Source organism: Cervus elaphus, chromosome 33 (genome assembly GCF_910594005.1).
Source record: "Cervus elaphus chromosome 33, mCerEla1.1, whole genome shotgun sequence".
Taxonomy (NCBI): domain Eukaryota; kingdom Metazoa; phylum Chordata; class Mammalia; order Artiodactyla; family Cervidae; genus Cervus; species Cervus elaphus.
In genome coordinates, this window is record NC_057847.1 from 29693932 (window position 1) to 29714096 (window position 20165).

A 20165-nucleotide genomic window follows, 5' to 3' on the forward strand; every position below is an offset into this window, starting at 1 on the left:
GGACTGGTTGGATCTCCTTGCAGTCCAAGGGACTCTCAAGAGTCTTCTCCAACACCACAGTTCAAAAGCATCAATTCTTCGGCGCTCAGTTTTCTTCACAGTCCAACTCACATCCATACATGACCATTGGAAAAACCATAGCCTTGACTAGATGGACCTTTGTTGACAAAGTAATGTCTCTGCTTTTTAATAAGCTGTCTAGGTTGGTCATAACTTTCCTTCCAAGGAGTAAGCGTCTTTTAATTTCATGGCTGCAATCACCACCTGAAGTGATTTTGGAGCCCCCCCAAAATAAAGTCAGCCACTGTTTCCACTGTTTCCCCATCTATTTGCCATGAAGTGATGGGACTGGATGCCATGATCTTAGTTTTCTGAACGTTGAGTTTTAAGCTAACTTTTCACTCTCCTCTTCCACTTTTATCAAGAGGCTCTTTAGTTCTTCTTCACTTTCTACCATAAGGGTGGTGTCATCTGCATATCTGAGGTTATTGATATTTCTCCCAGCAATCTTGATTCCAGCTTGTGCTTCACCCAGTCCAGCATTTCTCATGATGTACTCTGCATATAAGTTAAATAAGCAGGGTGACAATATACAGCCTTGACGTACTCCTTTACCGATATGGAACCAGTCTGTTGTTCCATGTCCGATTCTAACTGCTGCTTCCTGACTTGCATACAGGTTTCTCAAGAGGCAGGTCAGGTGGTCTGGTATTCCCATCACCTTCAGAATTTTCCACAGTTTACTGTGATCCACACAGGCAAAGGCTTTGGCATAGTCAATAAAGCAGAAATAGATGTTTTTCTGGAACTCTCTTGCTTTTTTGATGATCCAGCAGATGTTGGCAATTTGATCTCTGGCTCCTCTGCCTTTTCTAAAACCAGTTTGAACATCTGGAAGTTCACAGTTCACGTATTGCTGAAGCCTGGTTTGAAGAAGAGCATTACTTTACTAGCGTGTGAATAAGTGAGTGAAGTTGCTCAGTCGTGTCCAACTCTTTGCCACCCATGGACTATAGCCTATCAGGTTCCTCCGTCCATGGAATTCTCCAGGCAAGGATAGTGGAGTGGGTTGCCAGGTGAGATGAGTGCAACTGTGCGGTAGTTTGAGCATTCTTTGGGATTGCCTTTCTTAAGGATTGGAAAGAAAACTGACATTTTCCAGTCCTGTGTCCACTGCTGAGTTTTCCAAATTTGCTAACATATTGAGTGCAGCACTTTCACAGCATCATCTTTTAGGATTTAAAATAGCTCAACTGGAATTCCATCACCTCCACTAGCTTTGTTCATAGTGATGCACACCTATTAGAACAGCTAAAATTAAAAAGACTGACCACAGCAATCATTTGCAAGGATGCAGAAGATTTGGAACTCGCACACTGCTGGTGGGAATGCAGAATGGAATACCCACATAGGAAAACATTTTGGAAGTTTCTTTAAAAGCTACACATCATGTAATTAATGCACTGAGTTACACACTTTAAATAACTGAGATGTCAAAGTTTATGACATATATATATATAAAACCACAATAAAAATCATGTTTAAAAAATTTTTTAAGTTAAACACACATCTATCATATGATCCTCTCATTACACACCTAGGTATTTACTAAAGTATCCATATAAAAACTGGTTAATATCCACATAAAGACTTGAATATGAGTATTTCATAACAGCTATATTTGTAACAGTCAAAAACTGGAAACTACTCAAATGTTCATTAACAGATTAACAGATAGACAAACTGTGTTATACCCTGACGGTCAAATACTACTGAGCAATAAAGGAATGAACTATTGATATACAACAACATGAATGAACCTGAAATGATTATGCTGAGTGAAGAATACCAGATCAAATATATATATATATATATATACACACACACACATATTTCCATGCCAGGATGACTTATCTGTCCTGTCTTTATGGATGCCTTATAAGAAGTTGAATTAACAATAGAGAGAATGAGTGTTTTGGATGCTCTGATAAACATGAAATCAAAGTAAGAAAAAAATGAAAATGGGGGAAGAATAGCTGTTTTCTCCTATAACTGAAGCAATAATGTATCAACTTTTGAATAATTCAAGGTTAAAAGGTAAAAATAAAAAGGTGAAGTTATCACTGAGAAAGGCTACAATTTCTATGCATTGCTGTTTTCTTAATGACTATCTAAAAATGGTGCCCTGCTGAGGCTTTGTAAATTAAATGATGTTTGTATGAATAAAGCTATTTGATGGTGTCAAAAAAATGAAATGAAATAACTTTTTTAAAATTTTTAAATAAAAATGGTGCCCTGAATTAGGTTTTGTGAAAAAAATTTTTAAAGCCACCATATGAGTGTTATTGCTAAACGATTTTTAATACCTATAAATGTGGTTTAACATCACAAGATATACACACACACACAGACACACACATTCCGCTTATATACAGCTCTAGAAAAGGAAATTAATCTATAGCAACAGAATGTAGATCAATGGTTGCTGAGGGAAGGGGCACAGAAAAAGGCAGAAGGTAAGTATTACCATGCAGGTAGTTGTTATGTTTACTATCCTGATTGAGGTCACAGTTTTACAGGTGTGTGTGTATGTATATATATATATATACATACACACACACATGTGAAAACTTATTGTACTTTAAATTGTGCAACTTATTGCTATCGTTGTTTAGTCACTAAGTCGTTTCTGATTTTTCGGGACCCCATGGACTGTAGCCCACCAGGCTCCTCTCTGTCCACGGGAATTCCCAGGCAAGAATACTGGAGTGGATTGCCATTTCATTCTCCAGGGAATCTTACCAACGCAGGGATAGAACCCATCCATGACTCTTGAGTCTCCTGCACTGGTAGGCAGATTCTTTACCACTGAGCCAATTATTCCTTATTCAAGCTATTCCAAAAACATGCCCTCAAAATCATATGCAATTGCCTGGTCAAGCATTCCAATCCAACACTCTTCAGTTCTATCTATAAGAGCACTAGCATAACAGAATATTATTACAGCATGCCACTCTTTCATAGTTCTGGGCAATCAATTGGAATAATACCATTCTATTTTATGTGTTTAGTGTCACATTTAGCTTAAAAGAAAAAAATTGATGGTAGGCAGATTTTGATCTGCCTACCATCCCTATTTTACATGTGAGAAAAACTACAGCCTAGGAAAATTAAGTGATTTACCAAAGGACAAAAAGAGAACAAATGTTGGGAAGTGCAACCGAAACATGTCCTTACAGACAGATATGTTCTCACAAATTCTAAAGTGAAAATTAGCAAGACCAACATCAAAGGTCCCCTGTCAAAATATGAGGGTTCTTCAGAGATCACTAAGCTAACTGGAGTTTTGTGATAATGAAAATATCATAGTGAATAAATCAGAACTATAATAATATATTCATGCCAACCAGCATTCCAGGAATTCTTTCCATTATTACAGGTTAGATTTCCTGAGATTCTTTAAAGAATACATTCCATTAAATTGTCCCCACTCTCCCAATAAAATCACCTACAAGCAGAATTATCTCTACCTGAGCAATGGGTAAGATTTAAAATTTCCTTAAGAAGTCAAAACCACAAATCTAGGCTTCATGCAAACCTGGATTTATATTATTTTTGTGACTTTGGAACCCCCAAACTAAAAATTAATATTTAAAATTTACACTGGACCAATGATAAAACTCAAATTCTTTGTAAAATTTTCCTTAAAGATTTTTCTAGAAATGAAATTTACATTCATTCAAATTAAAAACTTAACAGACACACTGGACAGCAGATCAGATAGAACTGAAGAAGGAATTACTAAGAAGATAGATCTGAGGAAATTACCCTCAATTCAGGAAAAAAAAAGATAAATGGATAGAAAGTGAGTGAGCTCTCTTTAGGAGACAGAATGAGAAGATCCAACAAATATAATAACATGGTATCCAAAACAGAAAATAAAGATAGTAGAGACTCAAAATTCAAGGAGATGATGGCTGAGAATTTTCAGAACTGATGAGATACACAAATCCACATCTAGAACCAGCCCAACAAATAGACACATCACAGTGAAACTACAGATTACGAAAAAATAAATCTTAAAAGCAACCAATTAAAAAGGCAGATTAATTACAAAAGAACAATTAGACTGAATATAACCTCTCAGCAACAGAGACCAGAAGACAACAGAGAAGTATATTCAAAGTGTACAGGAAAATAAAGGTCAACTAAAACTCTCAACCCAGTTAAAATATTACTCGAGGGGTTTCCGTTAGTGGTCCAGTGGTTAAGAATCCATTTTATAATGCAAAGGACACTTGTTCAATCCCTGGTCTAGGAAGATCCCACGTGCCACGGAGCAACTAAGCCTGTGTGCCACAACTACTGACCCCACACTCCAGAGTCCAGGAGCTGCAAGTACTGAAACCCGCGCACACCTAGAGCCCGTGCTCCGCAAGAGAAGCCACTGCAGTCAGAAGCCCACGCGCTGCAAGGAAGAGTGGCCCTCACTCACTGCAACCAGAGAAAGCCTAGTGCAGCAATGAAGACCCGCAACACCCAAAAAATAAATAAATCTTAACTATATTTATATATATTATATATACATATAATATACACATATATAATTCAAGAGTGAGGGTGAAAACTACTCTAGTACCTGATTATATAATGTTCTTTCAAGCCTATGAAGCTTTACGTTTTTTTTGTTCCTTCTATCCACAATGTCCTCCTTCAACTCCCAATACCCTTCCAGATCAAAGAATTACAAATTCTTTGCAAAATTTCCTTTAACTTCCACTCTTGCCTGGGGAATCTCATGCACAGAGGAGCCTGGTGGGCTACATACAGTCCATGCGGTAGCAAGAGTCGGATGCAACTGAGCCACTAAACCTACCTACCTACCTAGTATGCAGGATCAACTGAGGCACAGAGCCTAAGAACACAGGATTCAGAAACGGGCAGAAATAAGTTTGAATAACAGTTGTGTGACTTTGGTCCTATTGCTTCGCTGAGACTATGTTTTATTTATGTAGATGATAATATCAACCCCTGAGGCTTGTTAAGAATGCTGAATTAGACATATGTAAATTTCTGACATACAACAGAAGGCATTAATAAGAAAATACACAGATTAGCCATTAGAAGAGACTTCAAAGATTGCTTGATCAATATTAAAAAATTAATAGCATTTGAATACTTTTGTAATACAAAATATTAGGAAAAAGCAATAAAAAAGAAATTAGAAAAAGCGATTTTTAAAATGATATCATCCATAGTAGAAACAAAAATAAATTATCCAGGAATAAATATAACAAAAGCTACACAATTTATGGAGGAAATTACTTTATTGACAGAAAAAACAATTTGGATTACTCTCATGGTTAGGCAGATTTAATACTGCTCTTAACAAAGTGTGTTTTCTACTGAAAAGAATTCCACTGCATGATTAAACCACAGTTTACTAATCTCATTGCTTCTATTTTTTTTCCTATTACAAATAGTATAATGTATATCCTTGTAGAGCCTCCTTCTGCAGTGCCCTAAAATGTAATGTGATTCCAATAAATAACTAACAGAATTTTCCACAGAACTTGACAAGATGACCCTGAAATTGAAATGAAAAAGTTGGGACCAAGTATAGCCAAAAGTCTCTTGAAGAACAATAAGGGAAATCTTGCCATATTGAGATGTTATATATATTCTAATATATATATATATATATGTATATGTATATATATATAAATACATAACATATATATTGAGATGTTATATATATTCTAATATATATATAATATATAACATATTCTAATGTTATAATAATTAAAGAAGTATGATATTGTTACAAGACATAGCAATACAAGAATTTAAGACACATACAGAAAATTGATACGAGATGTGTCATTATAGTGTCAGTAAGATCAATGAAGAAAAAAGTGATTGTTTAATAAATGGTGCCAGATATTTGCAGTGGTCAAGAAATGAAAGTAACCTAAATGTCCACTGACAAATGAATAGATAGAAAAGATGTGGTACACACAATGGAGTATTACTCGGCCACTAAAACCAGTGAAATAATGCCATTAGCAGCAACACAGATGGACCTGGACATTATCACACTAAGTGAAGTCAGTCAGACAAGGAAAAACAAATATCATATGATATCATTTATTTGTGGAAACTAAAAACAAAAAATAATACAGATGAACTTATTAACAAAAGAAAAATAAATTCATAGACTTAGAGAATGAACTTGTGGTTACCAGACTGGGGGGCAGGGCGGGGGTGGGTGCAGAGGGACATTTTGGGAGTTTGGGACTGACAGGAACACATTTTTAAAACACATATTTAAAATAGAAAACCACACAAATGTTCACTCTAGTCTGTATTATTTGTGTCTTTCTAAAGCAATCCTCTCTACCTTTGTTTTAAAAAATGCTTATAGATTTTCTTTTTTTTTTTAATCTAATTGAGGGTAACTGTATTTTATTTTCTTATTTATTTATTTATTGCTGTGCTGGGTCCTTGCCGCTGTGCGGACCCATCCATGCTCAGCAGCAAGAGAAGCCACCACAATGAGAAGCTCACACACTGTTAACTAGAGTGGCCCCCGCTCTCCACAGCTAGAGAAAAGCCTGCAGTTCACAGAAGAAATTAAATGGTCTAAAAACATGTGAAAACATGCTTGTTTATATCCAACAGATTGGCAACATTTTTCAAACACATTCTTTATTTTTTTAATGTATCAGCAACTATCTCTTGATAAATAGAAAAACAGGAACTCAAATTCCTGGTGGAAGAGTAATTGGAAGTAAATTGGATAAAACAATGGAAATCAATTTTCAGCTATCTAGTAAGGTGTGCTGAAGAATGCACACCCTATGATCCAGCAATCCCTCTCCTCAGAATCGAGCCTAAAAAAACTGGTATATCTACACAAGGAGACACATACAAAGATGTTCACTGAAGCCCTTTCGGAAACAATGAAAAATGTAAAGCACCTAAACTGTCCCCTCGGCAAAGAAACAGATAAACAAGCCATGGTTTAATCATACTATAGAATGTTTAACAGTAATTAGAAATTAAAAAACTAGTCTATTTTAGCAACATGGTAAATTAAAAACGCAAGATGCAGAAAGATTAATATAACATAAAATAATTTATGTAAATTTTTCATACTAAAAGAACTATACACACATATATAGTTTAAATGTAGTACATTTAAGCAAATGTAAAACATATTGAATAAATATAAAAGTAAAACATGCAGGCATATAACACAGGAATTTCAGGATAATGGTAATTCTTAGGGAGGAAAAGATACAAGGAGAAGAGGATGACCTTTAGTTTTTTGACTGAAAAAAGCTCTAAGGCAAATATAACAAAGTTGATCTCTATTAATCTTAATGGTGAGTACAAAAGTTTTATTTGTTATATTTTTATACTTTTATGTATATTGAAAATGTTTCATAGTTGAAAATAGTTTTAGACTTTAATATGAAATAAAAATTAGAAAAAAAATTACAATTTAACCAGACTTTAACAGTGCTGTTGTAGTTAAACCTCATAACAATAAAGATGACTAGAAATTACACTCAGCTCAAGTAGAATCTTCTCCCCTAAGCAAAATCTGTCTACATTATTTCTAGTAAATTAGCAATGACAAAAAGTACAATGAACACAGAACAGAGAACAAAGATTTCTTTAACTCTTCTTCCTCCAAGCTCTCAGTACAGGAGCAGTGTTGTGCTCCTTTGTTTGAATTTGTAACTTGAGTTAGATGGATACTGCTATGGAGAAAATTCCAGATTCACAGGGAAGAAAATTTCACAAGAAATCCATGTAAATACATAAATAAAACTCTGAATATAAGCAAAGAAAACACAAATAAAAGAGATATATATGGCAAGGTCCTCATCATAAAATCTTTATTGAAAGTTTGCTCTTTGTAGGGATAGAAACTAAAAATGAAAAAAAAAAATGGTTAATTCAGAAAATCAAATCCTGCAGTATGGTTTCACACTGTACATATGCTATAGGAGTGCTGCCCTTACACATGAGCTTGACAGTAAAAATAAAACTTGCAACCGGACTTTGCAGCACAGGATACAACTGAGACTTCAAGGACAGGAATATAAACAGTGAACTAAAATTTTTAAAAAAGTAACAGAGAGGATCCTACTGCAACGGAGACAATAAAGTTGGCAACATACGTAGAGGCCATGTTGTGGAAAACACTGACACCAGGCTAAAGGCTTCAGACATTAGCCTATAAAATATGAGACGCTATTTTAAGCAAAGCTGTGACATATGTGAAGCAGAATTTTATATGAGTGAAGGTCAGACTGAACTGTTAAATTATTACAAGCAGGAAAATAGCAATTATCATGGAATAGATTATTATGTCATGAAGGCTTGGCCTAAGGTAACAGCAGAGAACGAAAAGAACAAATCTAAGAGAAAACAAAAGAACAGGTATTAGTATCAAGCATGTGAGGAGAGGAAAAGGAAAGAATCAATAATGATACAAGCAGACACTGTTAGACACCTACCCAAAATCCATTCCTCTGTTTTTCCCCAGCCACAAGACAACAAAGACAAAATATAAACAAACTGAGTGATGAAACAAAAGTTTATAAAAAGCCTGTGTCTCTGTAACACTAACAGGCTGCTGAACTGGTCCTGAGATGCAAAACAGTAAATGCTTCAAAGTTTAAGCCACTAATAGCTGGGATTTCTGACGAGGAGGGGAAATTAAACTAATTTAAACAGAAAGAAAGAAAAGGAAAATCTTTTTTGGAGAGAGATATAGCTGATTCAGTTTTAGACATGCTGACATTAAGGTAATGGAAGGGTAGTCAAGTGGACAAAATTTTCCAAACTGGTATGACTCAAAAATAATAGCTTCCTAGATTTAATCAATGAAACTTAGATTGTTCAAATTTACAGATTTCTTTACTACAGGATTTCTTAAAAATGTTATACATTGCAGATAGCCAAGAATATACAACATGTAGTATTTCCCAAGTTTGTTTGACCATAGTACACCACTCAGAAATCTCTGTAAAACATGTCTAGAGATATAGATATAAGTAAGTATAACTGATCCTTGAAACTTTGAGTATTCTAGAAAGATATATGAAAGGATACTACAATTAGAGTATCACCATTTTGTAGCCCCTAACGAAATAATGGATCTAGACAGTGATAATCAATAGCTACAAAAATCTTTGACATGATATGGAACTTTACAACGTATGGATTGGGCTGACAAACCTGAACACACTGATCAACCTAACATATATACTAAAGAAGGGACAAGGAGATATTCTATGACTCCTGCTACAATTCAACAGGAAGTATAAGACACCATTATAAAGTTTTCTTGCACCACCTCCCCAAAAACAGAACTTAAATTTGATCAAGACTCTAGATCCAACCACCAGTTTACAGGAAATAATGTGCAGAGGAACAAGTTAAATATCACAGAGCTGCAATCATTAAATCCCAGAACGTTGATTTCTTCAACTAATAAACTGAAAGAAGGAAAAAGAGGAGGGGTGGAGAAAACTATAAAAAAGATTCTTCAGAGAAATAAAAACCAAGTACAATAGTAGAACTCTGCATCCTAATCCTAAGTCAACCCTAAGAAATCATTTATGAGACAAGTGGGAAAATCTGAACACTCACTGGATAGTTGAAGATATTAAAAAATAACTATGAATATTTTAGGTACTACAATTGTGGTAACAGTACTATAATCCTCTGTGATAAAATCCACAAAAAATTTACCATTTTAACCATTTTAAGTGGTATTAAGGATATTCACATTGTTATGCAACTATCACCACCATACAACTCAAGAACATTTTTATCTTCCCAAACTGAAACTCAACCCATTAAACAACTCCTCACTTCCATCTTGCCAAGCCTGTGGCAACCACCATTCTTTTTTTTTTTTTTTTTTTTTAATTTTTATTAGTTGGAGGCTAATTACTTTACAGTATTGTAGTATGGCAACCACCATTCTACTTTCTCTCTTGGTAATTAAACGATTGCAAGTACTTCATATAAACAGGATCATACAATATTTGTCTTTTTATGTCAGCTTTATTCATTTACCATAAGATTTTCAAGGTTCATCCATATTGTAGCACGTATCTGAATGTCATTCCTTGTAAAGGCTGAATGATATTCCATCTTATGACTACACCACATTTTGTTTATCCATTCATCTATCAATGGACATTTGGATTCTATTTTATTTTTAAGGGATCATATCTCTTTACTGAAATACATAAATATTTATAAGTTGAATTGTAAGATACCTGAGATTTGCTTCAAAATACTCCAGTCTGGGAGGAAAGGGGAGTGGGGGAAGGGAGAACAGATGAAAAAGATATCATTTCTCACTTATCAGATTAACTAAGATCAGAAAAACTGGTAACACCATATACACTGGCCAAGATGTTGGGAAACATGCTCTTTCATACATTACTGGTGAGAGTGTAAATTAATTTCTTTGGACAGCGCTATCAAAGTTTAAAATGCACATTTCCATTAACCAAGATATTATTTCAGGGAGTTTATCTTCACACATATACTCACACACATACACAAAGAAGTGTATACAAGAATACTGACTACAGTTATGCTTATATTAAGCCCAAGACTTAATTTATATGTCTATCAGTAGTGAACTGACTGAATAAATTACAGTAAAATACAAAAACATCAAAATGCAATAGAATACAATTTAAGAAGAAAATCAAATTGTTCTCCATGTACTAATAAGAGACAGTGTTCAATAAGTATGTTCAGGGGAAAAAAAGCAAGGTACAGAGTTTAACACTATTCAACCAGACATCCACAGATTCAATTTCTAGCACTCAGTTCCGTTCAGTTCAGTTGCTAAGTCGTGTACCGCATGCCAGGCCTCCCTGTCCATCACCAACTGCCGGAGTCTACCCAAGCCCATGTGCATTGAGTCGGTGATGCCATCCAACCATCTCATCCTCTGTCGACCCCTTCTCCTCCTGCCCTCAATCTTTCCCAGCATCAGGGTCTTTTCAAATGAGCCAGCTCTTCGCATTGGGTGGCCAAAGTATTTCTAGCACTGCCACACACCAAAGAACCTAAAAACTTCCCACAACAAAACATCTAGAAATGCTGAATAAATTATACCTAAAATCTTTTAAATGTGTATTTAAGCTCAAGAGAAAGGGAAATCTCTCACTGAGAAGAGGGAAGGAGGAAAGAGGAAACTAATTTTTACTTTATCCACCTATTTTTGTTATAACCACTATTACTTTTGAAATTAAAAAATAATAACAATTCCTGAAGTACACTGAAAAAAGATGCTTTGGTTGGTATGTCACATTTTTGACTGAAAATCGTAGGAAGTTGTTCCTTTAAGAGAGTCTTTTAGGAGTAGAAGAATGGGGATAGCAGTACTGCCTCAGATTCAAACTGGCACACCATAAACCCTGTATGCCAGGGTGGAATGAAGTCAGCTTTTTATAGCGGAAATAAAATTTTTATTCACCACTGTCTGCACAAATCCTTGAAAATAAAATTTCTTCTCCTAAAAACAAACAAAAAAAAAAGATGCTGTGGATTTAATAATCCATGCCACTTCCTGAATAACTAAAGCAATGTGACCTCAGGGCAAACTTTAAGGTAAAACAGTTACTAGTTTATCCAATTTAATTCAACACATGCTATCTACCTAGTAAGCAAGCGCAAGAGCCTTTGATTAATAACAGCAAGATGAACTTTCTAATTTTTAAGGAGTTTAGAATCTGTGAGGAAGAATAAGGAAGGTGGCAAAAAAAATCTGTAATGCAGAATAGAATATGAAAACGGTCATCCTCTGCATCAAAATTTGAAAACTAAATGTTTAAAATTCCAATTTCCGGTTTGTAACATCAGAACCCCAAACCAGTCAAACATTATTTTATATTTTCCATTACTAGTCTTAAAATTTACTTATCTTTTAAATTTTTACTTAAATTTATTTTTATTTATTTATTTTTTGGACATGCTGCAAAGCTCGGAATCTTAGTTCCCTGACCAGGGATCAAACTCACACCCCTAGCACTGGAAGCATTGAGTCTTAACCACTGGACCACCAGGGAAGTCCTAACACACAATTACTAACACAGTTTCTATAGGCTTTGTAATCTCTTCCCACAAATGAATTCTCAGCTGTTTTCTTCGTTTGATTTGTATACCTGTTAATATGCCACATTTATTACTACTAATCAAAGAAAAATGAATCCTCTTTGCATATTTCTGTAATTATCAATCTGAAAATTAAATAGTAATTAAATAGGTTGTGATGGACCAAATATTTGATTCTTCTCATCTCCAATCATACAACATCCTACCCAAAATAGTCAGACACTTGGGAAAAGGATTAAGGCACAGCAGGGCTTCTTCTCTTTTACTAAGAACAAGATACAGAGAACAATAGAATCCTTCCTTAAAAATTTACTGAATAGGATATACAAACTTCTATGACAATTAAAATAACAAACACCACCAAAATCAACACATCTTCGATCTTTAGCAACCAAAAAAATTTTAAGAAATATCAAAAACTGAGAAAAGTTACATTCCATCCATGTGAGGGTACTCCAGCTTTGTCCACCAGGAAATTTTTAATGATTCCCAGTTCTAAAAAGGTCCCTGAGGCAGCCTTTCAACCTGCAACACTGGCAACATCCTGTGTCTCTCAAGGCAGTAATCAGGTGTGTAGCCCAGATTTATCCTGTCCAACCCAAAGAGTTGTAAAAATTTCAGAATAATCACGTGGCCATAACATTGTTTATTGTTCACTCTTGCCCGTCATGAAACGGCATGGCAACTGCTGGCATGTACAGACAATAGCTATGCATTTTAGATAGACAATAATTAAGTACTATAGATCCCTTGGAGAAGGACAGGACAACCCAATCCAATATTCTTGGCTGGAGAACCCCATGGACAGAGGAGCCTGGTGGGCTACAGTCCACAGGGTCGCAGAGAGTCTGAAGCAACTGAGCACGCGCATATATCATCTCATAAAGAGAGGCTTGCCTGATTAGGGGAAAAATAAGAATCTACAAGATGTCAGTAAAGGCAAATGCTATGAGATTAAGATGTGGACCGGATAGAGCCCAGATGCCCTAAAACTGTACAAGTACCTTGAAAGAAACTCACTGAGATATTTCTGCTCCCACAATGAAGCATCACAATGAGAGATCAGATATGCATCTCATCCAAATGAACCTGATAATTAATTATACCACTTGGTTCTAAAATTCAGGAAAGAATCAATATTATCTCCTACTTTCATGTACTTTGACAGTTTCTTAAATGTTAACCTTGACTAAGAAGTAAAAATGTCTAAGTATCAATAAAGCTCGGTTCCAATTCCTCTGTTTTGAAATTCCTCTTAAATGTTTTTAACAGGTAAGATTTTTAAAAGAAAATAAAAAGGCCTAAATAAGAATGGCATATTAAAAAAACAAGGACACAGGAACGAATGGAAGTACCAATAAGAATGCTATTTTGTAAAGGCAATAGAGAGAATGGTGAAGCTGTCAGGCTCTGGCCTCAAGATGCATAGCCAACTACTTGTGTAATCCTGAGCAGGTGTCTTAAACCCTGAGTCCCACTTTCCTCTTCTGTACAATGGGATAATGAGTAACAAACAGTCTTGGAGTTACTGATTAAATGAGCTAATCGTGTAAAGCAGGTTTTAATATTTGATCATTATTTTCCAAACAGGTGGATAAAAATACAAAATTTTAATAGCACTCTGTTGATGAGGCTGTTGTGAAACAGTCACGTGCTCTGCTTACTACTAAGCCTTATGGCGGGCAATCTGGAAATTTCAATTTATTTATCCCACTGATATTCTTGCACAGGTGTGGAAAGAAGGTATATCAGTTTGTAATTTCATCCTGGAACCAAAATGCCCATCAAAAGTGATGACTAAGAATGGCAACTTTATGACATGAAACACTATGCAGATTTTTTTTAACAGAGTACACTGATTTACTGACATAGACCTCTTAAGTGAAAAATGCAAGATGCATAGAATAATGTATACGGTATAAAGAGACTGAAAAATCAAAATACATATTCACCCTTTTTGTTTTCACACTAAGAGAAACTAAAAACGGTGGAAAGAAACTGGACAGACAGGAGATAGGATGGGAGGGAAACTTTAAACTGTGTCTATTTTTATTTTTTTGTTTTAACTAAAAAAATTTTACCTATTCAATTATCAATTTTGAAAGTATTTTTTAAGTGTCAGGCATACACTCTAAAGTTAGCAAATGTTAGCTGCAATTATTACTATTGTCCTTGTCAGCAGCAGCAGAATTACAAGTATTATCATTATTAGCAAGTTCAAAATAGCTTATTTCTGATGCTTTTTCTTACTCCCTCTGTACAGAAGCCTCCTCTAACTCCCAGACTATTTAAGGAACTTATCATTTTCTACTCTTGCATAAGCTGCTTAAGACACAGGTCATGTATCTACCTAATAGATACAAACATTCTGCAGTAACAGTAACCTACTCCAAGGAAAACAGAGACCATTTCTAAAGGGATTATACTCTATCATTAATTATAAGACCTGAAAATCGAAAAACCTGAATAACTGGATTTGCTAACATTCTTTCAGATACTACCCAACCAAAAAGCTCTCTTTGACTAAGCTTTTTTCTTCTCACAGGACTTCCCCAGACATCATGTCCCAAGCCAAGACACGACATGTACCAACTCTTTAACTCCCTGCAATCTCTGAAATGTCTTTTGGCAAATCCCGACATCCTGGTACAACACTCCTATCGAAAAAAGCATCTGTTGAGCGTTTCCTTTTAGATAGAGGTTCGCGTGTTAGTCCGTGAATAAAGTGCCCTTTTAACTAGAGAAGACCTAGCACTTGATTCCTAATTCGCTCAGTGTTTTGTCTGTTCTGGTATGGAGGGTATTCCATAACCGACTGCTCGCTCAGTAGCTCAATTCTAGCTGTCATTCCAGCACACCAAATACTCCACTGACAGCTCAACAGTCACTTTTCATTCAGGCCCCTCCCCTTCCCTCCTCCCTCAACCCCCATCGGCTCAGGAGCTCCTTCCCTCACACTGACAGTTCAGAAGTCCCCTTCCACAAGCTGTCCTCCTCTGCAGCTGCAAGACCACTTCCCCGACTCCCATCATCCCGCGACCCAATTTAGTCCCCAATATCATTGCTCTCCCAAATAATCCAAATCACATCATCAGTTTCTTCCCAAGAAACGGACGGCTTTAAAGCCTTCCCCACCAAGTACACAATTGACAGTTCGACACCAGATTCCCCAAGTATCCTTTCCTCTCCTCTCCGCTCCTACACTAGGCACTGGCTCTTTTCTCGCAATCACTCGTTCGCCCCGGCTTCCCCGAAATTCCCAGCTTCGTTCTCTAAATACGCTCTCCGCTCTCCCCTCCTCCCCATCCCCTTTCCACCGCTGACAGCTCAGTCACTTCCATCCCCATGTGGCTGCACCTTCCCCCACTTCTTTCTCTTGACAGCTCGGAGTCGGCTCCGAGCTTCCCCTCCCCGAGGCCTCTCCAGACTCGGCCTGGGCAATCCCGCGGTGTCCCCCGCCCCGGGGAAAGGCTCCACTCACCCACTCTCCCGCATCACGTTGCTGTCTCCGCAGTCGCAGGCACCCCCGGCCTGGCTGCGGAACATGTTGAAGTCGTGTCCGGTGTGGTCACCCTGGTGGAAGCACTCGGCGCAAAGCGACATGCAGGGGGAGATGCCGCACGTCCGGCAGCGGTAGGCCACGAAGTTGGCTGTCCAGACCAGGCCGCATAGCGCCGCGGGGTCGTAGGCCCGCACCGCCGCGCAGAACTCGTCGTAGCCTCCGCCGCCCGCCAGAAGGCACTTACACCACTCCAGAGCCTCCTCCTCGGCCGCCCCCGGACCGCCCCCGCCGCCGGCCGCCGCCGCCTCCTCGCCGTCCGCAGCCGCTGCCAGCGGCCGCTCGGCGCTCAGCACCCGCTCCAGCAGCGCCTGCAGCTCCTCAGCACCTGCCCGGTTGTCCGGCCGGCTGAGGGCCGCCTTCAGGTGCGCGGCGGTGGCCGCCTTGTCCAGGGCCAGCCCGGGAGCAGGCACCTCGGCTTGGGGTGACTGCGGCCCCCCGACGGCCGCAGCGGCCGCCGCCGCCATGATGAGAGCTCAGAATTTGGAGAGTCCAGGGCCGGCGGCTCCTCCCGGGAGGGTGGGGGAATTGACTGCTGCGATTGCTCGGCCCGCCCAACTCTCGCGATACCCCGGGGCTGCCGCGCACCTCCGCCTGCGTCCCCGCCCATGCACACGCCCCCTCCTGCTGGGGTGCAGGCTTCCCGACCCTCTAGTCTGGGACAGTTCTCTTGTTTCTTTATTCAACCTTTTGGCTTTCTTGTAGTTGAAAGTCACTACAAGAAGGGACTCGACTTTTTAAAAAATTTGATATGGGTAGTATGGAAAACCTTTAATATGGACCTTTTTTTCCTTTATTTACCTGAACTATAAAAGACAGCATCTTTCAGATGTATTTTAGGCATCTCCATTTAGTTTTGAGATACAGATTTCCACTGTTATCAAACCCTTAATTACTATTGAATTACTATTATTACTGAAAAAAAAAAAGCTAATTCCCCTCCCCCCAGAATCAATTCCTACCTTCACACTATTATCGGTTTAAACTTCTAATACATTTTTTAGAAGACTAGAGTATATTCTTACTATCTCTCCTGTTCAAAATCTTTATTGGAAGCAAAAGTCAAACACTACTTGAATCTTCTATTAAAGTCCACCACCAACTTGTCTTTCTATCATTATCTCCTGGTGCTACTCTAATTTTGCTATTTGAAAGAAACCAGTGGGACTCTTCGGTGCTTTCTTAGAGATGCTTTCTTATTTCCTGCCCCTGGTCTTTATTGCTCCTAGTGCCACCCATACTCCACCCCATAAAATCACCCTACACTCCTAGCAATGTCTGCCTGTTTCATTTCCCTTCTTCCAAAGAAAATGGTTTTGAACTTATTTGATGATATAACATTGCCTTTCACTGTAAAAAAACCTCATCCTCACTGCACGACTAATTGGTAAGTTTTTTGAGGGTAAAGAATGAGTCTTCATCATTGTACATAAGTGTTCAAATATTTGGCTGATTATTGTCATTAAATGGAATATAATTAGAATAGATAACTTGTTGCATATTTATTGTGCCCCATTCTTTATGTATGTTATTTAACTATCTCAGTAATCCTATAAAGAAATTAAACTTACAGAGGTGGTTTATGTGTCCCAAAAACACACAACTGGCAATTAAATACGACTAGAAACCAAGTTCATCTGAATCCAAAGTCCTTTTTCTATCACATCAGTGCTTCCCAAACTTTCCTGATCCTAAGACCCACCGAAGTTCTTACCCACAAAATATATTCCTAGGCTCTACCCCAGACCCAAGGTATCAAAATCTCTAAAAGTTACACTGTCCTATCAAGCAAAATCTGAATCTTAAAAGAGACTGTCATTAACAGTCCTTCCAGAACTAAAAACCACGGCTTATTAAGTGTCTATAGCTCATCTCCAGAGAACTCGATGTATTATTAAAAGTAATTTAGGAATATATAACAAAGGACAACCAAGAATGAAAACAACTCTAGGAGAAGCAATCCAAAGAAGTAGAATGAGTATTTCCAATTCATAAACAGTGATATAAATGCATCTAACATAACAGAACATACTATTTTACACATCTTGACCAGACTCTACATTAATGAAGCATTTCACAATCATTTAACAGTGCGAATAATTCAATAATTCCCTTTATAAATCGTCAAATTGTAAACTGTTAGGTAGTTAGAATAGGGAAAAGGAGTCCAGAATGGCAGTGGCTAAAAGACCTGAAAGGGAAAAGCCCACGAAAATAGAACAAAGGAAGGTCCAAGGGGTAAAACAAACAGCACTCCTGGCTGGCCCAATTTATATAGGACAGGCCCAGGAGGGGAAAAAAAACATAAAAAGAGGAGCCAAAGTGCTCTCTCTCTTTCTCTCTCTCTCTTCCCCGTGCGATGGGGCGCTCTTCTCTTTGCGTCTTTGGGTTGACATGCCCTCATGCCTCGAAGATGGATTTTCCTGCTATTATCTGAATAAAATAGAGCTGTAACACTGATTTATCTAAGAGCTATAACACGGTCTGTCCAAGACCCGACAGCTGTGACACGCCAAGGGGGGCTTTAATGTCCGTCACTCCAAATCCTTGTTGTGCGGAGACAAAAACCGAGGTGCATACACTCGCCTGACATCTAGAGGGTCCCCAATCAAATATGGTGATCAAATCCTTAGACTCTGGGTGAAGTCCATCTGCCAGTGGATAGGCCCCATGTCGTTGGACGGGCTGGGCCAGCTGGGGTCTTCGAGCTCCTTGGGGGTTGTTTAATTGGCAAGTGGGACAAGAGGAGACCACTTGTCTTATAGTTGTTTGGAAACCTGTTCCTCTGAAGGAACTTTCTAGTAATCTTTGGAGGGCCTTTTCCCCTGAATGAGTGGTGGCATGTAAGGAGTTAACCAACTTCCATTGGAGGTTCCCAGGCAGAAAAAGGAGTCCCTCCTTTTGGAACCACCCCATATGATCTTCTTGAAAGCCCTCACTCTTAGCTTTAAGAGTCGTTCACCTTCAGTATATGAAGGGGTTTCTGGCAAATTAGTTTGTGGAACTAAGGTGGCAATCCCTATTAGGTCATTGCTCTGTAATGCTGCTCTCTTAGCTGCCTGATCAGCTGCTTGGCTCCCTTGTGCCACTTCTGTGCTCCCATTTTGGTGTCCTTTACAGTGGGAGACTGAAACTTCACTGGGCAGATGGACTGCCTCCAAGAGTCTAAGGATTTGATCATCATATTTGATTGGGGACCCTCGGGTGGTCAAGTGGCCCCTTTCTTTCCAAATAGCTGCATGTGCATGTAGCACCAGAAAGGCATACTTGGAGTCAGTGTAAACGGCTATTCTTTTTTCTTTTCCCAGCTCTAAAGCTCGAGTCAGGGCTATGAGCTCAGCTACTTGGGCTGAAGTACCTGGTGGCAGAGGCTTAGCCTCTATGGTCTCAAATTGGGAGACTACTGCATATCTGGCTCGTCTAACAAAACAAAAACATACTATTTCACACATCTTGACCAGACTCTACATTAATAAAGAATTGCATAATCATTTAACAGTGCAAATAATTCAATAATTCCCTTTATGAATCACCAAATTGTAAATCAAATAAAATCCAAGAACATTTCAAATGATGGTAGAACTAGTGTGGATTCACCAATCAGTGTCTTTGGTTTCCGGCAGTAGAGGAAGTGTGCTGGTATCTCTCCAGGATGGCTTGCCTGTGGAGAATAACAAGGGCACCTGTTCTGCTTCACCATGATGATGCATGCTGGCAAATGAAGCCTTTTCAGCATGCCTCAGTGGTCTCCACACACTCTGCAAAATTTTTACAAAATTCCACCACTTGTCACCAGTGCCTCCTTTTTTTCTGTAACAAAAACAAATGAAAAAAAAATTAAATATCACCCCCTATTTTAGTTACATAGATATTGCTATGCATATACAGAAACCTGGACATTTGCCAGATTTCCCACCTACTTTGTGAGGATATCAGATATGCTCAACATCAGAGAACCATTAAGAATAACCAATAGTAACAAAAATAGAAATAACCCAAGTGACAAATGGGCTAGAAAGGTGAATAGACATTTTACTAAAGAAAATATATAAGTGGACAATCAGATCTAATCCCTTGAATTTATTTGTCATGGGATTACAGATATATAAAAATATATGTAACATATAAAAATATATAGACATTAAAAATAGACATATAAAAGATTCTTAGCATCATTAGTCATTAAGAAAATGCAAGTCAAAATTACGAGATATTACTACACACACTCACTAATTGACAATAATCAGAAAGAGAGACAATAACAAATGTTGACAAGGATATAGAAAAATAGGACTCCTCATACAACACTGATGGGAATGTAAAATGGTACAGCTTCTTGGGAAAACAGTTTGGCAGTTATGTACTTACAGTGTTAAACATAACTTTACCACAGAACTCTACAATTCCACTTCTAGGAATCTACCCAAGAGAATTCAAAATATAT

At 37.8% G+C, this 20165-nt stretch overlaps 1 protein-coding gene across 6 annotated transcripts in view; it reads right to left on the bottom strand.

Annotated features, from left to right (window-relative positions):
* The window catches only part of UBR3 (ubiquitin protein ligase E3 component n-recognin 3), a 201601-nt gene extending 185353 nt beyond the window's left edge, over positions 1-16248 (bottom strand). For 4 of the 6 annotated variants that reach the window (XM_043894026.1, XM_043894025.1, XM_043894024.1 and 1 more), the window contains exon 1: positions 15644-16247. In XM_043894026.1, the coding sequence (XP_043749961.1) occupies positions 15644-16188 (545 nt within the window). In that variant the 5' untranslated portion in view covers positions 16189-16247. Of the gene's footprint in view, positions 1-15643 lie in introns of all 6 variants that reach the window. The other 2 variants (XM_043894027.1, XM_043894023.1) reach the window with 1 other exon arrangement.
* Positions 16249-20165: the final 3917 nt, after the last annotated feature.